The 26,883-nt window shown below is 32.9% G+C and overlaps 1 protein-coding gene across 9 annotated transcripts in view; it reads right to left on the minus strand.

Moving 5' to 3' along the window:
• Positions 1–26,883, minus strand: part of Ih (hyperpolarization activated cyclic nucleotide gated potassium channel Ih) — a 120,871-nt gene that overhangs the window by 81,738 nt on the left and 12,250 nt on the right. For all 9 annotated transcript variants that reach the window (XM_087405358.1, XM_087405383.1, XM_087405399.1 and 6 more), the window contains exon 2: positions 1,241–1,620. In XM_087405358.1, the coding sequence (XP_087261484.1) occupies positions 1,241–1,620 (380 nt within the window). The remainder of the gene's footprint in view (positions 1–1,240; positions 1,621–26,883) is intronic.

Consider the following 26,883-nt stretch of genomic DNA (forward strand, 5'->3'; position numbering starts at 1 on the left):
TGACATTTATGAGCTTTGATTCGATTTAGTACTTCATTGACACAATACAGATAAAGAATAAACATATTGACGATCGCGAATAATTGAAAATTTAGTCTACAATTTCATGTCCAGTCACTTTCGTATCATGAGCAGTGATTAACATAACGTGAACATTATACTATAGATGTTTCACGAGAGAGCCGGTTTATCATGTACTTATGTCAAATTTTAACTTTTCCCCTTAAATTGCAGCAGACTTTATACATATTTGAGAATTTTTTTAGAGTTGTGTGTGAATTAATCTTTATTAACCTTACGTCTGGTTTATTCACTGTTTCTAACGGAACTACCATTTACTGCCTTTTCAACAAGTTTTTAAAACAGAAGCTTAGTATGGCTACAACACTAGCGGCACCTAAGTCTGCCAATCGCGGTAAATTTGAATAAATGTAAGTCGCACAAACTACTAAATAAAATAAAAAGTTTTTAAAATATATCTTAGCAAAGAGTAACGCTCGATATTACGGTACGGTAACGGTAATGCAATCCCACGGTTCATCCTCATCGTTAGATTTGTATCACTTTATTACGGCGGATCTCATTAAAGTCGTAATTTTTACTCGCATTTTTTATATTCCTCCGAGAAGTTTGTAAAGATCGCAAGCTCAATTGGAATTTATAACGATCGTGCTTACGTCTCGCATTTTATGCAAATTTCCATGAAATATTTCTGCATATTTCAAATAAACCGATCATTTATTTAAATATAATGCTTGTACGACATCGATATTTGTCGATTGATGATAAATAACGAATGATGACATTTTTATCAAGACTTTTACAAAAAATACAGAAGCAATGTAAACAAATACGTTTGCATTGAATATCGTATTTAAATGGATTCTCTTAGGATTTCGTGAAATGCAGTATTATTGCATTCTGTCACGCTACATGAAAGTCACAATCTGTATATCACCGTAATTAATTGAATTACCTAACTTTGAAATTGTCGTATTTACATTTTATGAAAATGAATTGTTTAATCAATTGAAATAGTTCGCAAATTTTAATTGCGAGCAATCATGTATGAATTGTTAACAATGTATAGTCGTAACATAAATAAATATCCTCAACGCGTATTTACAAAAATTTACTTCAACATTTTTCAATGTGCTCGAGAGACAATCAGAATTGCTGTATTTACGAGTATTTTGATCAAAGAGTAGATCTCTCTCATTATTGATCCAGCGACGCTTACCTGTGTCGCCCAGGAAATCGGTGATGAGCAGGGTCTCGTCGTCTAAAGCAGTGACGAGACTGTCCGTGCACGTGTTGGTGTTCTCGATGCTGATCTTGATGCTGTCATCTTTGTTGAGCCGTGGATGATTGTTCGCGGCGGGGTTGTTACCGGCGTGGCAGTTGTTGTTGCCGACCTGCTGGCCGAGCTGATGATGGGGAGAGCGCACGGATTCGGTGCTGCTGGTGTGCAAACTCACTCCCGTGGTCGCTCTTCCGTTCACCAGCCGTAGGCTCGGTGCCCGACGACCGCCGCCGCCTCCACCACCGCCACCGGAGCTGGTCACAGAACGACCGCCACCGCCGCCGCCGCCGCCGCCACCGCCGCCGCCTTCGCCCTCCCTGTAACAAATTGTATATTACATAAGTCTTTTCTTTTCTCTATCTTTCACTGCAAATACAAGTTATACAAGTTATATTGTATACTTTGGATAGAGTTTACGAATTTTCAGAGAATTTTTCGAGTTACCTCGTCTTTTTTTAATTATACAGTATAGGATGAAGCGATTTTTATACTCCTTGTGTATACTTATGTCTTCGAAAAGGACATAAAAAAATTATGAATTTTGAACAAGCGAAAATTTTAAAATGAATATCTATTTCTGCTAAAAAAATTGTAAAAAATGTTTGTTTCATTTTTTTATTTTATTTCAAATAACGATCGGTTTATTATGGTCATATTAAAATTGTCCTTGAGCACAGCAAACGCGAAGAAATAAAAAAAGATTTTCAACAATAAATCATAATTATTTTTAAGAAACAATTGTTATGAACCATAATAAACCATTAATTGAAATAAAATAAAAAATGAAAGAAAGGAAATTTTTCGGTTTTTTTTAACAGAAATAAATATTTATTTAAAAATTTCCGCTTGTATGTCTCTCTCTCTCTCTCTCATCAAAATTCATCATTTTTTATACCCTTTCCAAAAATATATGTACAACAGAGAGTAAAAAAATCGTTCTCTCTTCTACAGGATTTTTAGAAGATTTCGGGAGGTTTGCGGAAATATTATATTTTATATTTTATAACAAAGGATTATTCTTCTTTAATACTCTTGAGGCTTCCACGAGCACTTTCTGTACAGAAATTACATATGTGAGTTATCCGTGTTTAAATCGTGGTATTTTAAAAACGGATTTAGATACGGAGATAACCCGCGAAACGCATAATTTTTGTATTATTCTTTTTTTATTTGATTGCATTATATATATATCATTTTAAATTTTAAAAGAGAAGGCTACAAATATATAGCAGAAGTAATGTTATTTTAAAGAATACATGAAAGCTATCAAAGAAAAATTGGAATTGGAGCAACAACGCGGCATATTGTAATACCGCGTGAAGCGGTTTTCACTATTCGCGCATACATATTATTATGGAAATATTCGCTGCGACATTTCGTTGTGTAGTACAGCGATTCAACACAATAGATACCGTGACGCATACTTTTTATATTTTCCAAGAGATCTCACAAGAATATATTAAAATATGAAATTTTGCAAAACTAAGTTTTGAAATGTAAGTAAAAGAATATTTGTAATTTCAAGGTTTTAATTATTTACTCGTTTTACTTAGGATCAATCTATTCACGAATTGCGTTCCTTATCGAATGTGCAGTATATGATGAAATATTCTAATGTTATTTATTAGTTATTAAATAAAGATAATATTTGGTGAAGTTCAATAATTTTTTATTTTGAAGTAAGAAACATTTTAACGAGATTTTTCTACAAAATATATCGTAAATTTTTCTGTAAAATATTACACATATATCTCCAAAATAGACATTTGGGAGAAAGTTAGAAAGATGTAATGGTCAATTACGCGTGACGCCGATCGCCGCTGGTATCGACAGCTCGTTCGACGTGACACTTGATACAGTAATACTGATAATGCGTTTTCTCGTCGTCATGATGTAGTATATTCAGTTCACCGCGAAATATCTCGGCGCTTCGGTGCAAAATCGCGAACAGTAATAAATATTTTCTCTCGCGTACGGTTGTGTGAAAGCACTGTACATCAACGGAGGATTTTCACTATTGGCACGCAAGCCGACGTTGCTCGTTCTTGTTGCATACTAACAAATATCGATACGAATATCGATATCGTAAATTTAAACGCGCGGGCATGATTGCAGCGAAAGTGCAATGTTATCGCACTCTCACGCTTTACGCACATGACATAAATCAAATTTGTTCGCATGCCTCGGGGTCAAATTGAATTATCGAAATTGTTAGGAACCACAGCTGATGGGCACAGCAGGCAATCTACGTCAGTGTAACTTCGTCAATTCCTATCACGTCCCATAAGGCATACAAAATCAATCGATCATTATCAAACAGTCATTGCTAGATCGATCATCTTTACTTGCCCAACGTTTGAAATGTTTTAGAACATTGGACATATAAAAATTTACATTTTTAAATTTTATTTCGTAAAATAATCTTAAAAGTTATAAAATGATTCCATGATTAATAGATTGACGCTTTGTAATCTTTCTATAATTATTAAACTGATTTTTTTTGCGTAAAATTTGAGATCTTTTAAATACACATATAATTGAATGAATATTTACACACACAACATACAATATTTAGATATTTTTTTCTTTGACTTTATGTTACTTCTCTAAAATTATCTTAAAAATGAAAATTAAAAATCACGAAAGTGAAACATAATAGTTAAAATAAATTATATCTTATCGTTTTATAAATATATTATTTATGTACTAACTGGAAATTCGTATAGGCATTTTGCTTATATTTAGTCTCACAAAAATTTATTTTTTTTTTAAAATAAATTAGTTCAAATTAAACCAAATGTCAAAACAGAGAGCCATTCAGAATGAACGTACTGAAAATAAATCGAGATAAAATTTTATTACTTATTGACAGTTTTGACAGATACATTGATAAATTACTTTTATCACAATTATAAAATATCGCGATATACTTCTATGGCATAAATTTTATCAAGAGCTCGTTTTGTATTTCTTCAAGTAATAATTGAAAATAACACAATTTCCGCCACGCTGCACATCTATGTTACATGGCATCCATCAGTGCGCTATACGCATTTGGCGGAAGAAAAACAAATTGTCGGAAATTTTATCGCGTCGATCTAAAGTGCGACGAAGTACGTTCGCATATTAAATCACGTAGCGCGTTCGTAATAATTGCGCGTCAACGTGACAGGCAAATAAACCAGGCGTCAAGAAAGACGTCGGAAGAGACGTAAAAATAGCGGATGCGGTACATCAGGCTCTTTTTGCGCGTGGTTCGCCTTCGTAAGGTGGATGCTTTTCTTTCGAAAAGATATGAAAGAAGCGATAATAGCAATAGATGAAGACCACCAAGGCGAAGAATCTTTTATCTCTCGATACATAAAACGGAAAAGCTAGAAGGAAGAACAGAAGAGATACAAACAGAGATAAAGTAGGAAATGCGAGGAAGTGTGCAAAATAAAAAAAAAGATAGAAAGGATGAGATAGAAATGCACAGGATTCTACTAATATCTAGGAAGCAGTAATTATCTAGCAACAAATTGCAGATGCCAGATGATTATTCGTTTTAAAATTATATTATGCTTACACGAGTCCTAAGTTCTTTTACAAGACAGCGTGATAAAAATCACAATTATATCGATTAAAAATTTATATGCGAAGAGATTTTATTTAAATTATATTTTTGTTACATTTTATTACCTTTTAAACGTATATAATTTTACATTTATTTAAAAAATACTATATTTCGGTTGAAAATATTTTTTTATTGAATTCTATAAAATATCTTCTTTTTCATTTTTTTTAACGAAATTATAAAAATTTTAAATTATAAATTAAATTATATATATTGGATTTTTTTCTTTTCTCTCTGCCTGTCTCTTTGATCAGAATCGGTTCATTATTTTATATTACTTTATTATTTTAGTAATGCTGAATTAATTAATATTCTTTATTTAAATTACAATAGAGAGACGTAGCTTTTGGTGCAACAGCAACGGATTGTAGCTGAAGGCACAAATGCGCGTACATATACAATATATATGTCTAGCTTTCATAGAGTAAAATGTAAAATCTTGTCTAGAGAAACCCGCGATAGCATTGTATGTTCTATTCGATAAGTATATGTGTGCATATGTGTTCGAACTAACCTCTAGTTAACACTGGAATCTATTTTAAGAAACCTCCCCGCCGGGCAATGCGGTCGACCGCGGCAAAAAGCATTCGAGTCGAGATGTATGCGCCTCTCGAAAATACAAGACCGTTGGTAGAAAAAGAGTGTCAAGGTTCGTTTTCGATTACTAAAGGCTTTCTCAATTTGGCAAATGGTACGACGAGTCGCGGGAACTACCTGACCCGACTGTCTTTGACAAAGAAAAATCGACGGATTTTGATCTTGGCTGGGCAGGGTGTAACGGACTTTACAATGCCAGCTGTTTTTAATTTCTACTAATGTATATATTACTTATAATATTTCAATGATATTTTCGATTGCCTTTATTTGACTAAGTTCTACCATTTTGTCATCCTCCTCGCAAAATTGAATTGGCGATGCCGATAATTATGTTTTATTTTTAACAAGGAGAGACGTACTTGATTTTTTCATAAAACTTTTTTGCAATGATACTAGGCGAAAAATATTTCTAAAATGAATATTCTTTAACGACTCAAAATGCTATATTATATTATAGATAAATCTTACAACGGTAGAACATTTTTCATTCAAAGGAAATCGGGAAAGTTGTTATTTGTGATAATCAGAAAGAAAGGAAATTATATATTCCATATTATATACACCGTATGGTATAGATTTTCTGTCTTATACTATTTACTTTACGTATGATTGTGCCTTCGTTTCTCGACCTCAATTTATCATGTTCTATCGAAAGGCGAATCAAATTGAACATAAATCAATATTGACGCCGCATCTTGCTGGCACAGACGAAGTAATATGCAGTAGAATCCTCTAATCGCAAAATACCTAATTAAGGGGTAGCTTATAGTTATAAACACTCCGGTAATCAATACAGTGTAGACTGTCGCATTAACACAATTCTGCAATATGACGAATTGTAAATTTCCAAAAACGCGAATATATAATTTTAATATACAATTAAAACAGAATATATAATTTTTTATGTTACGTGAATTACATGCTTGATGAATACTAGCCAGATATGTTAAATTAAGACAACGTTTTTATGATCAGAATGCTACACATGCATAATTAATATGATGCGTAATATAATTAATATGACAGCGTTTTCGTGATCAGAATGCTATACATGTATAATTAATATGATCAGATGTGGCAAAAAAATATATTGATATAATTTCAATAAGATAATTGTATTTTTTACGTCATCCACTGTTTCCGCGTTATTTCTAAATTTTGTGATTATTATATTTACTTTTGAAATAAATGATCTTTTAACAGAAGCATTACAATTAAATGAAAATTAAAATACGTTAATTACAAAACTTTCGATTTATAATATTGATAACGAGATTGATAACTAATTGGAATCCGTTCCATGAAATTAGATTTGGCACAATATTTCAATGTATAATCTGAAATTTTATATCAGGGGAACATTTGTTAATTCACTTACGCATACAATTCACTAAAGCACGTTTTGCTTTGGATTAAATATATAATTATAGCTTTCGATTATGATTCATCATTGTATATGTAAGCATTTAAGTGATTAAAATAATAACAAATAATGCTACCTAGCGAGAAAAGATAGTCTTTTCTTCCAACGCAAATTACTGTTTAAAATGTATATTGAATATATACTTTATTGCAATGAAGTAGATATTATAGTTGATTTACAATTGTTTTCATTGCAATTTTATGAGTAATGCTCATGATTATGATTTTCTATTATTTACGATTATATTTATTAATTCAAATTCGATGATGCATTAAACAAGCATTTAACAAAAAAACTAGTCTTATCTTCAAATATATGCTCGTGTTAAAAATGTATACGTAATCCATGCTTTATTGTAAAGATTGCAGTTTTTTTTTACATAATAATTATTATATTTTAATAGCGAATATCTTTTTAATCTTTTACTAATAGCGTCTCTTACATTTTATAACTTTACTTGCATTTACAGCGTTATAAAATGAATTATGAAATTTACTTTAATTTCTTAGTGGCAACAAAATATATATATTGTGAAATATATTGTGAAAAAAATAATACATAAAGAATCCTTAATCTTTAGATTTATGTCGCAATAGGAACAACACACTTGGATATGGCATACCTAATCCAATTTGATTGCTTATAATTTTAAATTTTATTACAAAAATTAACATATATTCCCATATAAGGTCGTCAGCCGGTCGCCAGCAGTTACAACGAAACCAATGCTTAGTCAACGCTACGACTGATGGTAGAGATTCTGTCAATCAATATTGGGTTATCACTGACAAATGACTGACTGACAAATGATGGCCTATGTTCTGTCAGCCAGCATTGAGCTATCATTAGCAAATGACTGGCTAAAATGACTGGACCAGTAGTTTGTCAATACTGTGGCAGTATTTGAACTATGATAGTCAGTACTGACTGATTGTAAAATCCTATATGGGTCATAAAGAATTTTATCTCAATCGAACCGCCAGACATTAAGGAACATAAAGATATCAAGCAAATGTACGTTTATTAATAAAGAAGTTATAGGCAATGAAAGAAACATTGGAAAAAGAAAATCGTGTACGCTACACCGAAAGTGTGACATGAAGAATTAAATACGGATATTAAATCTGATGATGGACTTCGAGAATTTTAAGAATTTTAAGAACTTTCACGAATTTGATGCCTTGATTTCTCTTCGAGTGGAGTTGTAAGAGCAGCAGTAACTTTTTAATATTCATTAAGAATTTAATCTTTGAGTTAAGAACATTACATACCGTACACAATTTATTTTAATTTAACGATGAAGTTTTGTTATTTAGATACATACCAAAAAGCTTGCCTTTTTTTGTGTTCTTGCAATGTTTTTATTGTATATACTAAAAAGCTTTTACTATTTCTCGTTTCCGACGAACAGAATGTTCTGTCCTTTTTATATTTTATATGTCTCCGACTTTCTGCCATTTCGGTGCGCAACACTCGTACATTTATTCGACACGGGGGTCAATGCAATTCCGGCATTCCGGCACTCCGGCAACGTGAATTCGAACGTTCGTCTCGGCATCGCGTAACAATAGAGTTTCATGGTTCAGCAAAAAACTATTATCATCGTTATTGTCACTGCCGTAACGATCACATCGTATGTACGTAGAGAGCTGCCAATTGCCCGTACTTTCTCTTAAATTAAATGGACATTACACGAATAGCTGAAGAGAATTAATTTTACACGGAGGGAATTTGTATCTTTATATTTCTGTAATTTCATAATTTAACTAAGTAACAGTTGAAATTATTTACACGAGATAGTATTTTAGAACGTTCAAAAATACACCATTTTTCCTGGATGCGGTCAGTAGATATTCATACAGTCGCCCGAGATTGCATATCTACAGACCGTGCAAAAACGGTACGTCATCGGTGATAACTTTTAATTGCCTCCCATTTGAAAACTATAAAATTCCGGAAGCAGGAGGAATGTCAACAAAGATTTTATTTATGTTTTTAATTTTACACGCTATGCTTTATATTCTATATTGTTGACGCTATTTGTTATTAAGAAAAATACGAAAAGAGTTATTTTGTTTGAATTTATGCATATCGTTGTAATAACACAAAAAATTGTCATTCTTGAGTTGTTTGCAAAAAAGCGGAAATATAAAACATAACAAGGACATACATACTTTTATGCAACATACATTTATTGTTCTATAATTATCTCAAAATTGCATTTTAAAATTAATATTACCAAAATATAATAATTCAAATTTATTTTCTGAAAAATTTTGTTTTTTTGAGTTATGTTGTTATTGTAGCAAATGAGCGATATGTATACAATGTTTTACATATTATAAACGTGACATATCTTCTCATAATTAACTTTATATCCATATTCATAGTCAGATTTTATATTTAAAGCTTCCTTAAATTTGTCTTCAGATGCTGTACGAATTATTTTATTGACTACTGAACATCTAAAGATAAATGTAAGGAAGTTCAATATATAATGAGGTCTGACTATGAATACGGACATTGGACTTTTAGCTTTTTCTTGACTTCTTCCCCTCTCGTATCTTTTCATTCTAATCTCTTTTCCTTTCTTCTCTGAATATCCGTCTCTAATGGAGACAGATATCTTATCAAGATGAAATACCACAATTTATTCGTAATCTTGGTCAACGTATACTCGCAACGCAACTCACTCGACGAGATTTGATTTTTCTTCGCGTAAAGCAACATCGCAAGTCGGGCTTGAAAGCTGGAGGTAACGAGTTGAAATAAACAGAACTCCTTTCACATAGCACGGAAATATGCCCGCCGCGGCTCCTCCGGCAATTTATAACTGCGAATTTACGCCGCTGGGACGTACAAGCTCCTCGTCATACCGCATTAAACGTTCCGCATATTAAATGCTCCGCCGCTTATAAGTAACACAATATGACCCCAAGTGGCATTACTTGAAGAGAAAAAATATTTTACGTATAATGCAATCTTTCTTCCGTCTTTGAAATAGTTCTGTAGAAACAGGATAGTGGTAGAACTTTTTGCACAAAATAATTAAAAATTTATTTTTATGACGTTGAATGTTGAAGATGATTGATAAAGAAAAAAAACCGAATTAACTCTTTTAAAAAAACTTTTAAAATTTTTATACAATACGTATTTTCGAGTAAAATAATTAAAAAGTTGGATGAAGTTCTCCGAAAAGCTCGGATCTTCTCTTCATGGAAAGTTACATATTTTATAATGTGTTTATAACAAAAATATGCAGAACTGAGTTAGCACTTTAAACTGCTGCTTGTTCAATTTTCATTTTTAACTTGCCTTCGAGTGTATCTGTACACGTTAGAGAGCACGTTTCGCCGCCATATTCAGCGCACATATTGTCATCATATTCATGCACATTCAGTAAAGGTACAACAATAGAGTGATTATGTTTGGTTGAGGTGCATATGTTGCTTCACATACCGGTATATGCGAGACGCTTACTTCGGAATAATTTAGAATATGTCAGAAATCATCACTAAAACACCAAACAGGACAATTCAAGAACAAGAGTGAGTGACATCATCTTGCTACGTAACACTGACACCAAATAACGTTCAAACTTGTCACGTCTGCATCATTTTCATATGGAAGTACAACATCAAATATTACCTATAATCGGAGAATTACGCACATCCTAATTAATCAAATACGATAATTATCGCAAAATGCAATTTAACAGATAATGTTAAATCTCGATTATAATCGCAATCTGTTAAAGGTCGGTTCTATAAATGTAGTGCCTTGTTATTTTCAAATTCCATATGATATAATGCGTAAGCAGGTAGAAAGAATACTTGAAAACCAATTTGATAGTCCTATTGTCTGATATTGAAATACTTTTGTAGATCGATTTTCATAATGGGCACGGAAATTGATTTTGGACGATATTGAAAATATATTACATCTGCCTTATTCAGCGAAACGCCTGACACATTTTTCGCTGGCGATGAACGTGACATCACATTTTGCATACTTGCTGATCATGCGTATCATACAAATTGAGATCAAAGGATCATAACGTAACGATAACGCAAGATTTTCGTTATAAATTCGTAGTATCGCGCGCGTTTTAAGCTCCAAGTTTGTCTTATAGCTAGCTGGCGCGCAATTTACTTCTCGTGCAATCCCTGAAGGCTTACTCTCTCGATTGCTAGGAAAAAAGCGAGCTCACTGACCCATTTACTTGCGCAGGCCGATTCGTTTGGATTAGCAGTACCTAGTTATACGCCTCATATAACCCGATTCTTATGCCGGCTTATCGGTCTTAACGCATTTGCACTACTTGCATCACCACGGCACATTGTGCAGTAAAAATGTGTAGCTTGTTCGCGATTGTGCTGCTAATAATTAAAGAACATGTAATAATTAAAGTAAATTAATTTTCACGTTGATTTAATGTTGATTGAATTAAAACGAACAAGAGAGATGAGAAGAAATATAGTCTAGCAAAATTATTAATAATTTTTTAGATTGAAATAACGATAGAGAAGAGAGAGAGAGAGAGAGAGTTTTATAAAATACATCACGTATAAAAAATGTATAATTATATATTTTAATATATGATATATTATATTAAAATAAAAATCAAAAGTTTAAGTTTGAATCTTTATTAAAAACAACTGTGTTATATTATTAAAGTTTATGAAAATTTTGTTTGGTTGATAATAAGAACAATTTATTATCGCAAATACGTTAATGTATTCAATTTTTGAAAGCATACATATTCATTAATCTCTACGGTTAACATAACTGAAGTTCAATCCTCCGTGTTTCGCAGAATTTTCAATATATACGCAACTACGATTCATTAACTCGGTGCTAAATGTCATTGCGTAGGTTTGACATTAAATTCAGCTATTACAGAGTTTGATCAACAATACATTTGCACATTTCATATTTAGAGCTATCTAAAATTGGATACTCATAGTTGGCCGCTATTACGAACGTTCATTTTATGTGATAAATCGACAACGTTTTTGTGTGCAGCGATTTATTTTAATCCGTGGTACGTCGGGCACAAGGGATTGATTATGGAAACGGATTTTTAACGTCTTTCGACCTTGCCCGAATTTCGTTTGACGGATGATCCCTCGATGAGATGCTTTTTCACAAAAACGCAATACTTCCGGCTCCTATAAATGTAGATGCACTGAATTTATCTTGCCGATTTCGCAATGATGTTATATTTAAGATTTACGATGAAGATTCGCAATAACATAAAATAGAATGAATAGCATTTTCTTGATTCAATATTTCGATAAAGAGTAGTAAGCAAAATAATTATAATATATGTTTCTAATCATGATATTTACTCCTATCTTGTACATTTTTTGTTACTCAAATTTACTTCGTTAGACGGTTAGAGTAAACAATTTCTTACAAATAATATCAATACTGATCATGACATAGGTAAATGGGCTTAACGTAACGAGAGCCTTCCCTTAAATCTTAAAGAACAAAAATAATTACACATTTATAGAGTATGCTCAATGAGTATTCGCAAGAAATTAATTTTAGAAAGGAAGAAAAAATTAAAGGTGAAGGTTATAAGAAAGATTTTCTAAGAATCTCTCTCTCTCTCTCTCTCTCTCTCTCTCTCTCTCTCTCTCTAAGACGGAATTTAAGTTTTTTTCCAGTTTGAGGAATCATTTTATAATTTTAAGAGAAAAATAAAATTAATTAATAAATTAAATATGTATGATTTTGTTAATTCATTTAATAATTAATTAAAAATAATAATATAAAACTAAACAAGTCCAATAGTCCATATTCGACTACTTTTTCTCTCTCTCTCTCTCTCTCTCTCTCTCTGTCCCAGGTTAAAAAATCTCAACTCTAATTAGGTCCCCATTAAATAAAATCCTGACTACGCCCATAAACATATATAGTGTTATAGGATAGTATAAATCAGACTCGACTTAATGAGTACATTAGGATTATTATGCCGAGCCTAAATTTGCGTTAATTACTCTCGTAGATATTCAAATATCGTGTGCATGGATATATGAATAATTAACTGAGGAAGTTCTACAAATCTCAATGATATTCACGACGAACAATTCGTTTGCCGCGTCTATTCGTCTCAATATAAGCCGCGTTGTGTCCTGCGCGAACCACACAATCAAGCAAATGGCTTAGAATTTTGTGGAATTTCCTATATATATCGCGGTACGCCATAAGAATGCGTCGCATGAGAGTTTCGAATGTGATATGGCTCGTATAGCCTTTACTCCATGGCGCGAGATGTATTATATTCAGAGCTTTTTATCTGGCAGATCAGCGATGCAAGTGCGACCTCAATTAATCGCCGTGAATCGCGAGCTCCAAAATGGTATTATATCGCCAAATCGCGCATCACTTTATTCTCCTTGAAACGGGTATCATATACGCGTTCTATTTTGCATTTAATTGAGTTTTCTTTTCATTTTACCTCCTGTTTAACCGACATTGTGATGTGCGGGATCGCATTAGCGCTTTTATTACTATTGTACGTTAATCAATGATATGCGAAACGATTGCTAATTTACATTTATCGAAGAAGTTTCGCGATAATATTCATACTACATACACACTCTAAAAAATATTGGTGCAGATTTAAAATCCTTGATACCTGATCAACATCATCATGTATGGATTTAAAACTTATGGTGATAAATCCACATATTGATATTGACACCAGCATGATGAAAATTATTATACAATACTACTTGATGTTAAATCCATACAGATATTTCTTAGAATGTACAGATATTTCTGCGGTAAACCTTTATTTAAATAATACATTAATTTTTCTCATAAATCATTATAACGCATTAAATACTTATATGATAATATTATTGTCATACTAGTGCATTATTTAAAAAGATTATCGTATGAAAATTTGTCATATAATCATGTTTATGTAATAATAGTTTTATACTATGTCATTCTATTGTAAATATTCAGGATATTAAGAAAACGTAATTACAATGCGTATTAGCGATCACACTTAAATCACAAATAAAGAATATGAATATGTATAGGTATTATATTAGTGAATTAAAAATATGTGGAGAGAACAAAAGCGATATTTTTTTATATATTTTAATAGAATTGCAAATTTTTAACAAATATTACAAATTAAATCATTAAATGATAGGTTGTCTAAATATCAATTTATCCTTTCGGTCAAATTTTTTCTTTTTTTCGAATCAACAATTTTTTCGAAGCTTATTATATGAGTTGAGTAGCATATTATGAAGTTTTTAGCTTCATTAAATTATGCATACATATATTATGAATGATTAACAATGTCTACATCAGTATCATCAATCATTAATTAATTGCGCATAACGTTATGTAAATGTGATATCAATATATTTCTCTTTCACTATGAGCACTTCAATTTATACTTATGTTATTTTAGATAATGATCAGAAAATTTAATAATGTTAAATGTTATTAATGTATAATGTTAAATGTATAATGTTAAATGATATTTGACATTCGGAAATCTTTAGTTATAAAGAAAAGAATGACAGAGAATGTCTGTTATAAAATATTATTTATGTGTTATAGACTCGTTACAAAATATTTTTCACGTGAGAGATAATATTTTAGAATGTCCAGAAATACATTTTTATCTCCTGAACGCGGTCAATAGATATGTATACAATCTAAATATGTATCGGAGAGTCGAATATTATAGAATATTATTTTATTTCTATTTTTAATCTTCATGTCTTCTTCATCGACGGAAATTTAGTATTTATTAAAAGCAACGAGTAGAACATTGTAAACGTGTATTCTGCAAAAATCGCTTTTATTATTAGTTGCTTGTATGTATGTGATCTTGGTAACATCATTATTACAAAGTAGATTTCTACTGGGTATTCATTTACCATTGGTGATAATAGAACAAAGCTAAATCTCCAATCGAAAATAACCTTCTTTTTCAATTAAATTATCTGTGTGGGCATCATGAATACCTCTGGGAAATACTTTGTGAAAGTATTAGTCTCATCGGTGCCAGCACATGTAAGTCCTGTACTTAATCACCCAAATGTAAGTCCAGCCATACCTTTCAAAATTAATCGTATCGGAAAATAAATAATCTATAATTAATTTTGCACACACAAACATACACAGTTTATTAGAATTATTCTAAAATACGTATATAAAAATGTTATTTATTCTCACATATAAAAAATAATAAGAGCATAAAAAACCACAGCACAAGTTATAGTTTGTGATATTTAATTATTATTACATTAATTAAAACATTAAACGTTTCGACCACAATCTGGCCATCTTCAGTAATTCAATAATATTCTTAAAACGCAGAGTTACATCTAGTTGACATTAAATTCAACAGTCGAGAGTTGTAATTAAATAAACATGTTCTTTTATATGTGAAGATGCTTCATACAGTAATGTTACACCGTCAATTGTCATATCAAGAAAAGTGTAGAACAAGAATTTCCAGATTCTGTTTTACAGCAAAAAACCAAACGATGAATCTCGAGTATTTCTTTTACACAGTTAGAATTTTGTCGTGACATTATGTGTTGTTATTTGTGGACAAAATGCAATGTCACGACAAAATTCTAACTGTGTAAAAGAAATACTCGAGATTCATCGTTTGGTTTTTTTGCTGTAAAACGGAATCTGGAAATTCTTGTTCTACACTTTTCTTGATATGACAATTGACGGTGTAACATTACTGTATGAAGCATCTTCACATATAAAAGAACATGTTTATTTAATTACAACTCTCGACTGTTGAATTTAATGTCAACTGGATGTAACTCTGCGTTTTAAGAATATTATTGAATTACTGAAGATGGCCAGATTGTGGCCGAAACGTTTAATGTTTTAATTAATGTAATAATAATTAAATATCACAAACTATAACTTGTGCTGTGGTTTTTTATGCTCTTATTATTTTTTACATGTGTTAATATTAGAACCACGTTAGTTTCAAGTTATTTATTCTGTTCCTATATATATATATATATATACCTGAATTGATTCAGCAATAATTTTATTTTATCCTAATGAAAAAATTCGAGTGTTCATTACAATTAAAATTACATCTTCTTCTTCGTAAAAAAAGAAATTATTTCATTTTATGATAGTAGAAATATTTAAACGTGTAAAAGTAATATTTATTTTTAAGAAATGGGAGTACATAACTATATTGTGAAACAATTAAGCAAATTTGTACGAAGCGTTTCCAACGAAATGTTAAAAATTGGATTGCGAAGCTTCCGCGAATCTTTCAGTCGAAAAATGGAGTGTACTCTAGTTTTTATACAGCCGCCAATCCACTTTCATCGATTAAACCCTGAGATATTCGTTAAACTTACGTCTCTTATTTTAATTCCATGTTGATATACTACAGATCTTCCTACTATTTCTCAGATTTAGTCGGAAAGGACTCGTAGGATAGTACACGCATATGATGAAGATACTTGAATGTGTCTGAATATGTGTCGGTCCCAATGTCAGAGCTAATTAAAAGTGAACGTTCCAGCAAGTAGCAGAATATTTCTTGTTTTTTTTTAATCAACCAATTTATAATTCTGTAAAGCGATTGTCGTATCTCTTTTAATTATCATCAACCATAATTAATCGCATCGTAGATTTATTAACGATAAGGATTTCACTAGCATTTATCATCTAATACATAGATGTTGATTTTATCTTACGATCTTATGGTAACTAGCATTTTGTATGGTAATTACTTTTTGTACAAGCGTTGTCATAGAGTCAAGATTTTCTACGTTCCCGAACTAAATTATATTTTCCCGTGTTTCATTATCACATTATGCTTTCGTCGATATTTTTCCTGCTGCTAATCTACTTTTTTAATGCTTCTCTTTTTTCAGAAAGAAATGTCCTTTGGAATAAAACTTTCGGGTTAAACAAATAGTTATACATGTTACATTAGAATAATCACAACAAATATTTTTGTGTGACCATGAAAGAGAAGAAACACAATATTGACTGATAATAAAATTTTTAAATCGTAGATTACACCAGCCGGAAGATTAACCAGTAGTGCGTTAATCGGCTTAAACTACGTTATCTTATCGTTAATAGTGATTTAGCCTACTGCTTGCATTGCAGTTACTTCGGCATGATAGAATCAATATTTGCAGTATGGATTAAGTCTGGGAAATGTTTATCGTATGAATCTAAAAGCGGTTTCCCTAGAGGTATTTAATTTTCATTAATTTTTTTACTCGTTTTACGTTGACACTTCGCTAGAAACATCATAATGCAGTAATAAATCAATTAATAATGGAAAACAGGAAATTATATCTTTTTAAAAAATTCTGCAGAATAAATAAAAAAATACGACACATAGTTATTTCAGGTAAAAATATATATAAAAGTTAATCTCAGAAAATTTTAATTGTGTTGAATTGAAGTGATATTCGTCGTTAATTGATTGTCATTTGATATAATAATAATAATAATAATTTATTGCAAAAGATAAGGCTGCTAGTTTGGCTGTTTATAAAATAAGATAATTATGATATATATATGATATTACGATATAAGATAAAGTAATTAATAATAAATATCCATATTTATGAAAAAAAAATGTAATTTGTAATCCTCCGTAAAATAGAGTATAAGGAAGAATTCGAATATAAGGAATATTTCTGAGAAATAATTATACAATGAATGATCGTTAGTCATTTTATTATGCCACATACCTAACGAGTATGACACAGAATAATTAATGAGAAAAAATGCATCAGATGCACACAGACACATACATCACACACATACACACACACACACACACACACATACACACACACACATACACATCACACACACACACACACACACACACACACACACTGCTCTACGAAAAAACAATATTATCATATTAAAACGATTTTTTGTTCTCTACAATTTTGCTTACATTACGAACTAACTTTAAATTTATTCGATAGCTTTTTTTTTCGAAAAACTGAGTAATCAAATGTTATTGAATATATTAGAATTTGAAAATTACGAATTTTCTCAAATATCAAATATATAAACGAACTTTTTTACTGCGACGCAAACTTACCAATAAAGACGTGAAATAACCTCGTATAATAGTAAATCGATAGGAACGATGGATATCTTTCAAACCGATACTCTCTCAGAGATCCTTTTCGTGTTTACATCGTTTGATCCTGGCACGAATAAACCGGCGGTCTTATGATTGATTCGTTTACTAACGATTGCGTGAATGGATGCGAAACGGAACGGTATCGCGTACTTCCAGTCGCTTGATGTACAAGCCATATTAACCGTATTAAATTCGTCCGAGAATTCGAGCGAGGAGAAGGTCGGTCGGACGCCGTTTAGGCGGCTACAAATATTTTTGTTACGCGTTCGTGCCAAGGAAAAAGTCCGAACAACAAAACCTATTATTTAGAAACATCGAAATCCGTCGGCGACGATCTGTGCACAGGTTTGAGCACGCGTGTCAAAACGATCGTACGATAACCAGACAAAAGAGGCATGAAGTGCTGCTGGGTAATTTTCTGTCACCGTAAAACAATCGCGATAAGCGCTGTAAACATATTTACGGTATGCAGATTATCGAGTGCCATAGTGGTTTCAGTTTCTTTATCCGAATGTTCGTCGTCACGGAGAATATTGGAATTTTCTCTGTAAAGCTACACGATAGTCTCATACCAGCCATATCGACATTTTCCTGTGATTTTGGAAATATTTTCTGAACACAACCGGAAATATCTCTGTCATTTCGTGACACATTTCCTATAAATTTCAGATCATCCTTATTACATGTATCGACAGTAAAATTGAACTCGATCATTATTTATGAACGTCTAACGTATGAAGTCAGTAAATTGATTCTAATTTTATTTTGATCGGACTGTTTTATGTATCAACGCTGATGTTAATTGATTAAACGTGTTCTCGCGAGATATGGTATTATTGTTTCACAATGTTTCCTAAAAAGCAATTTCTGTTGCTTTAATGGACTGACGTTTTCACATTTTTACTAGGAATTCAGGAAAGCTCAAGAAAGCTATTTGAAAAGCAAGGCCATGATGTACTTCGAGCGGTCGGAAAATTTCGCGGAAATACTCGTGCATTTGATTTTACTTGCGTCGAAGCCCAGAAAAGCCACGCACAAACCTCGTAGATCCGATAGAGAACTCTTTGAAAATCGGAAAATCCTACTGAATGCCGACGAGCGAGCCGCAGTAGTCACCCTTATAAGGAGCTTCCTGTTCTTTCTTCTGAACCGAAAGAAAATCTCGCTTTAAGGGGTCGCTTCAATCAATTATGGGAAAAAAGTCTTCACTCGCTTTGTTGTATCGTTCGAAAATTCACGTTCCTATAAAGACTTCACTCAGTGAAGTCCATTTCACACTTGACAATTTATTCAAGGCTATATCCGCGTTCATCGTCGAAATTGGAAATTGCGAACGACATGAGAGCGAATGTGAGAAATGTCAGTACTTACTGTGCTAATCGTAGATCGATCTAACGCACGTCGTCAAGAGGAATTTGAAATAGCGTTCTTGGTTTTTTTTCCTCTTCCGCCTCGTTCAGTATCGTCGCGAACCACAAATCGGACGATTTTTCGTTTGCTCCACGCTCGATTGATTCAAGCGTTACGCGCGACTTTTCACGTCGGTCGCATATTCACGACGGCGGTAGCGATTTATCACCCTGAAAATCCTCGTTCTTCAGCGATTCTCTTCAACAGACGTCCACCGAACTCGCGACAGTTCGAGTAGAAAGAACGGCTTCGTCTGATAATGCAATCAAACGACGCGAAATGTGCATGTATGTTTTAAATTACTACACTCGAGCGATAGCTGGATAGTTAGATAATTAATTCTAGGTTGGATGACTGGATAATTAACTCTAGACAAAATAACTGGATAATTAACTCTAGACTGATAATTAATTCTAGATTGAATGATCCCTGATTGACACTTCGTGTGGTCCCGCGCGAGCACAATTTATCCGTAGGTAGGAACGTCAGAAACTGTTCGCCGTTCGCGAAATTCGGTGTTTGTACATTAGCAGCACGTATAATATCAGCTGCCGCTGCCGGCTGATCCGAGTCAGGAGTCGGGAACGCGCGCACGTGTCGACGGTCGATCGTCGGACTGTCGCCGGAGCGAGCGGCGGCGAACAGCTGATCGGTGGTGGGTCGAGAGCGAATCGACCGACCTGCCCGACTCCTGCGAACCGACTAAACGCGCTCTCTCGTCGCCGGCTCTCGTCGCGCGGCTCGCAGCCTCCGGCTCGGCTGTGACGCCTTCTTGCCGGTTGGGATGTCCCGGACGAAAGCAGTATCGCTGATGGTGCGACATCCCCGGAATCGGCGCCGGGGTATGGCATGCGTGTCGTAGGCGGCATCTTGGCGCGCACGTGCTAGACCACGGAAAGGCAGACGGCCGATTAAAGGTCGGACCGATCATCCGGCGGCTATGACTTGCACCAACTATTATGCACTTCCACTGCAATTCGATGAACTGGGCTGGTCTGACTAAATGCATGGCTTGAGTAGCTACTCAAGCGGCGCTGAAACCTTTGCACTCTCTCTCTCTCTCTCTCTCTCTCTCTCTCTCTCTCTCTCTCTCTCTCTATATATATATATATATATATATATATGCACACACATATCCATATCTCTCTCTCTCTCTCTCTCTCTCTCTCTCTCTCTCACGCTTTCTCTCTCCATCTTTTTCTCTTACTTTTCTATATATAGCCTCGTAGAACGACCGATGTCGAATTGAATCAGGAAGAGCGAGAGAAAAGATACAAGGTATAAGGCGCAAGAGCATAATGAGAGGGACAGGAAGTATAAGAGAGATGAATGGATGGAAAGAGGAGACGAGTTTTCTTCTGACTCCTTGACTTCCTTGCAACATGCATTTCCCTCACGGAACATGTCTTGATCATTATAGGTGCATTATTAAACTAGCTTTAAACTAGTTCTTCTTTGGCAGCTAATATTTTTCATGCTAATCCGGAATTGCGAGTCAGGTTTCTTAAATATTATGACTATTTTTTCAAGTATTAATAAATAAACGGAACGAGAATTTTTTCTGATTTTTTAATTTACGCATGCATTTTTACCTATGTATTTTTTGTGACTGTTTGGATTTTGTTTGTTTTATCAAATATTATCAATTGTTTCATAAAATGCAGTTCAATTAAAGTTACACTTTAAGAATGTAGTCTCTCAAGTGTATAATCTCTCTGCAAAAAGTGATTGAAATTGGAAATTTATATTTATTTTTTGTATAAAATGAATGTTAGATACATATGAAACGATATTCAATAAGGTCAATATTTATATAATATTTAACAATACAATTTTACAGTTTGAATGAAAACTTTTTCATTTTATTTTAATTATTTTTTAAAAACATATCTACTTTTTGTTGAAATAATTTTTGATCCAAATTCTAAGTCATTACTAAATTTTTTTTATTATATATACTTTTCAAATATAATATGTGTAGATACACGGGACGAGCAATTTTGCTGGGAAAATCTAAATTTAGAAAAAAAGCTAAATATAGATGTGAAAATAATTTTGTTGAACCATCAAAATAATTTTATAGAAATTTCAAGCATGATAAGAAACGCTGCAAAAAGTTTTGACATTTTAATGATCAATATAAATGTTCCATATAATAATTTTAATGGTCCAACAAATTATTTTCAGATCTATATTTATATAACTAAATTTTTTAATTTTTCAGCGTAAAATTGTTCTTCTCGTGTTTATAATTTTTTCATTTCGTTAAAAAATATGTGTAACACATTAAAGATTTATATAAAATAAATAAAAATTTATATATAAAATTTATATACTAAAAAAATAACAAAAATAAAAAATATTGAAGACACATATACATGGAAGTAAAATTCGCATGAACATTGCAAATAAAATAGATAGAGAGAATATTTTGCATACATATCCGTATATCGCGGTTTAATTCTTGATTATTGCGCATCTATCAATAAAGATTATTTCTATAATAACTTTGTGTTTTATTTTTCGTAGAATATGGCACTGTATAATATATTACCACTTTAAGAAAATGACGTTCTGTGATGACGAAGTTCGGTATCGAAGAAATCATTTAGCGTCGTACTTCGCCAAATATGAAAACGCGGATTTTCAAGGATAACACGTGAAATTGGAGCTGTGCGAAGGATTTTCCAAGGAGGATTATCACGAGCAACTCATGCGTGCTGTTGACCCGAATAATTTGTTCGTTCTTGTTTCGCCCCGTTTAAATTTATAAATTGCATGAACACTCGATATTTCAGGAGTCTCTATCAATTTAGACAGTTTCAATTTATATATTTCGAGTGCATTATGCAGTTACAATATCATGTATATATTTGAGTTTTTTAACAATCGCTTGCAAACGATGTCACCTCGTTTTATATATTTATATATATATATATATATATATATATATATATATCGCGGAAAGAATGTTACTGAAGGATCTTAAAATTTAGCTAGAGATAAGATTTGAAAATAATTTTGTTGAACTATCCAAATAATTACATAAGTATCTCAAACATGATGAATACTGCAAAATGTTTTGATATTCTAGTTTAGTTTTGCATTCATAGCGTAGTTTGAGCATTCTACATAATTATTTTGATGGTCCAATAAAATTATTTTCAAATGTGTATCTAGCTATTATAAATTTTTAGTTACTTCAGCAAAACTAGCTTTTCTGTATATATGTGTACATGTATATATACACGTCATGCACAAAATTCTACTTCAGATAATTCGAGTATAAATAATTGATTATTAAATCTGCCACGATAATGTTATACGTTTTATTATGTCTACATGTTTAAGTACGAACGTTGCGAAAAATATCGAGGGCAAGTAAATTTCGAATATCCGACTAGCGTGCGGAGGCGGTAGAGCAGAATAAATTTGATAATTCATCGATACTCTCCCGGGGGATTCTTTTTGACGCCATGAGGTTCGCAAACAACATCGAAATATAATTAACTGTTCTGCAGTCTCGTGCGTACCCAGTTTAATTCGACATATTAAATTGGTTCGATCTCACACGCACCTGTGCACCGGGAAAGAATAGCCATTATTCAACGGCTCATTGCTAAATCGTGCGTGCCTTTGCTAACTTGTTTGTTATGAAAAGAAGTGAATGTCCTTCATCCATCTCGTTGTGGCACGGCGGAAAAATGGAAAAGAAAAATAAGGAAGTAGGATTTCACGCGCAGATACATTCCTCGCGCGTGGATAAATATGTCAGTGACAGTCGACTGACAGTCGATAGCAAACATATTCCTCGAAGACATTCAAAAATTTTTACACAATTGTTCTCTTACAGGCGAGCGAATGTGATTGTACAGCATAAGGGAAGTCGAGGGGACGAAACATCGTGGAATGTCAGAAATTCTTATTTGCATACTGCTACGTTTTGTTCTTACAGACGATGCGCTCATCACACGTTGCCAGTCTCAGTGACATACTCAATTTTACAAGTTTGATAACGATGATTTGACTGTAATGCTGCCCGTGCTGGTTAACGATATGTTCTAATTATAATAGGTGATTAATGTGTATAATAGCGGAATAGATTGCAATTAATTTATCCGCTGCAAATACATTTTGCAAACAATAAACTATTATCATGCCTTAACGCACTTTGACGTATTTCCGATCATAATGATAATAAACGAGACGATTTGCGAATCTATACTGCTTATACAAATAATTACATCCAATTAATAGAATTATCTTATTTATTATAGGTTGTTTTACGTAAATCAGATATTCTTTGAACGATGAACAACATTATATTGAGAAAAGTTCTGAAAATTAACGAATCAGTAAGATTCTCATCATTTAGAATTAGAATCAAGATTATTATACAATTAGACATTTGGTTATTTCAAATATAATTATAATAGATTTAATCAGAAATTTTTGATTTGTCTATTTTTAACCAGAAATTTTTTTCTAGTGTATACGAAAGTAAAAAAGAAATTATGATTGTATTTACGATAATGCGTTCATAGAAACATTTGACATTCAAGAAACATTTTAAAAATTTAATAAAATAAATTGAAGATAAATGTCAATTTCAAATTTCTGCAATTTTGCTTTTTAATTTTAATTTATTTTATTTTTAGCAGATATTTAGTTTAAAATTTATTTACTAAAATGTATAATATTTAGAGGAAAAGAAATTTGCACAGTAAAAGAAAATCCTCTGCGAAAGAAAAGTTTATTTCATTTTTGTCACGTAGTCTGTGGGAACATTTGGTGATCCTAGGCCACTGTCTAGAAATGCCAGTCAAATGTACAGACGTTATGTCAATTCCGAGAATGACACTTAATCGGATTCGTTGAGTCAATGATGTTTTTTTTGCGAAACTTGTGATGCATATTTTAAATATTCCTGATTTCCAAGAAGACAACAATCTATCTTGGCATTAAGTTTTGCTTCTTTATAATATTGTCATGACTTTCCGCTCAATCAAAATGATTAATCTAAGTGGATGGTCTCGATGCGGACTCAATTTGCTTACAGATTCTTCTCATTTACCGGTTAATCAGGATCAAACGGTCTTGTAAATAATTTGAGTGTCACGTGCTTGGCGCGACCATGTTAATCACGCTGAATATGTCTCACAAGATCATAACATTTATATGACTATATGAGACGCATAAATTATCGCTACTAATGGAGGATCACCATTGAAAGAAATAGCAAACGCTTTTGTTTCATCGATTTTTCTTCAATACATAAATTCTCTCGACAGTGTACAATTGATCAACGAATCCCAACGGCGGGTATTGCTGCAAAATCGTTTCAGACCTCTGTTAGCAGGTGGTGCTGTACAACAGGAGGCTCTCTGCTTTACCGCCTTATCGATGTTAAACATATATACATAGAATGCATCAGAACAAATTCATAATAGTAGCAAAATCTTGCTCTTCAAGTTACATGTATTCGTTTTTCCTTGATAAACAAAATTATCACCTGGAGCAAAGATGTTTTTGCATCACATAAAACAGATCGCGTTCCAAGTTAATGCAAAGATTGAGTATTACAATCGATGATGAATCAGAGACACTTGTCAATGCTTTAAAAGTATTGATTTACTTTTTAGCTTTAGAAAGCGTGAAAATATTTAAAAATAGTAAAAGCTAATTAAATTTGAATTAATTTTGAGTCACGAATATATTGTCACCTGTTATAGATTTTAAGTATTGATTCTATAGCCTGTCTATTTGCTAATATACATTCTACAAAATAATTAGTAACGATCGTCTATGAACTCTACGTAATATGGTGACGTCACAGAGTAACGATAATAAAAATAAAGCCATCGCAAAACGCCGCGGCGCATTCAATACCTCGCGTGTTTTTATAATATAATACTCCGGGAGTTCCGCCGGAAATCCAACTGTAAAATGTACAGGGATTCCCTTGGGGACTCTTGTCCTGTAAAAAGCGTGCACTTGACGATATATCTTGCGAAGACTGCAGAGAAAACTGTTATCCGAGATGCTTTGCACCGCGAATTTCGATACCATCGACATCGCTTTAACGATCCGCACGAGACTAAATTGAATAGAGGGCTCGAGATCGATCCTACGTTCTCGTAACCCGATTAAAGCCTTCGTAGTTATTGGAAACTTCACACGAGTTATTGGAAAATTATTCGCTGCCCCATTAAATTAACATGTAAAATTAAATCCGACGTCATGAGATTGTTGCGTTCAAAATTTTTTATTTACTGATCCTATTTTAACCGTCTCATTTTTTATTTCAATTGTTTTATTGAACGAATAGAGTAATTAATTAATTAATACTTAGCTGAAATTGTAGTAGAATTATCTATTCTATTTCAGTAGAATTATTATATCATCAATCAGATGCAAATTTTCCTGTGATTAAATCGCATCATTATTTAGAGGCAAAGTAATGTAATTGCGGCGTGCTAGGCATTATAAATGTAGTTTGTAGTTATCTAAAGTTTGTGTATACTTAGGTGTATAGACGATGGGTTATAAAATTATAACGAAATGTTATATGCATATAACGCAAAGTATATACCCTATGATTCATCGGTAATAGTATTCCGCTCTTTCGGACGTAAACGCGCGGACACGACTTACGGAAGTATTATAATTTCTGTCGGGAAAGAATTCATATTGCCGATTCGACCTTCGAGCCGAATCGAGCATTCGATGTGCGTTTTAAAGAGGCAGTTGATATTGCCGCGACGGAAACGCGTACGTGCCGAACTTAGGAAATTAATGCACAACGTCACGTTACGAGTTTCACTGAATGTGTCCGGCGCATACGCGCGTGCATTCGAGCATCGGGTCTGCGGCCGGGGCCACCCTCTGTGAAATTATAGCGTCCAATGCACACTGTGCACAGACCTATAAAATCTAGTAGGTTATCGATTAGGCTCCTACTCTCGCCGCTCGCTGTTGCGAATCTGGATATGCCCCGGCCCATTCACCTGAATATCCACACAGCAACGACGACGACGGCGACGACGATGGCCATGACAACGGTGGCGGTATGCCACTTGATTTAGGTCAACGAATCGAACAATCGTTCCTTTTTCGCGTAACTACCTTTTTCAATTAGTCATTAGACAGATCTGCGGTTTACGATGCTGCGCATACAGCTATTTTCCATTTTTTTGTGGATCGGCCTGGTTGACATGCTGATGTCTTTCTTGGAGATTGCCAGCAACGTATCTCATACATATTTTGCTTTAGCATTCGACAGATTCAGAGTAAACATATATATAAAGATTCCTGATAAATTTAGTAAGACATATTGAAGATATTTTTATGTCTATTTCTACCAATGTAGAATAACTTTA

The sequence above is a fragment of the Acromyrmex echinatior genome, chromosome 1, assembly GCF_024713525.1.
Source record: "Acromyrmex echinatior isolate Ae372 chromosome 1, ASM2471352v2, whole genome shotgun sequence".
Classification (NCBI taxonomy): Eukaryota; Metazoa; Arthropoda; class Insecta; order Hymenoptera; family Formicidae; genus Acromyrmex; species Acromyrmex echinatior.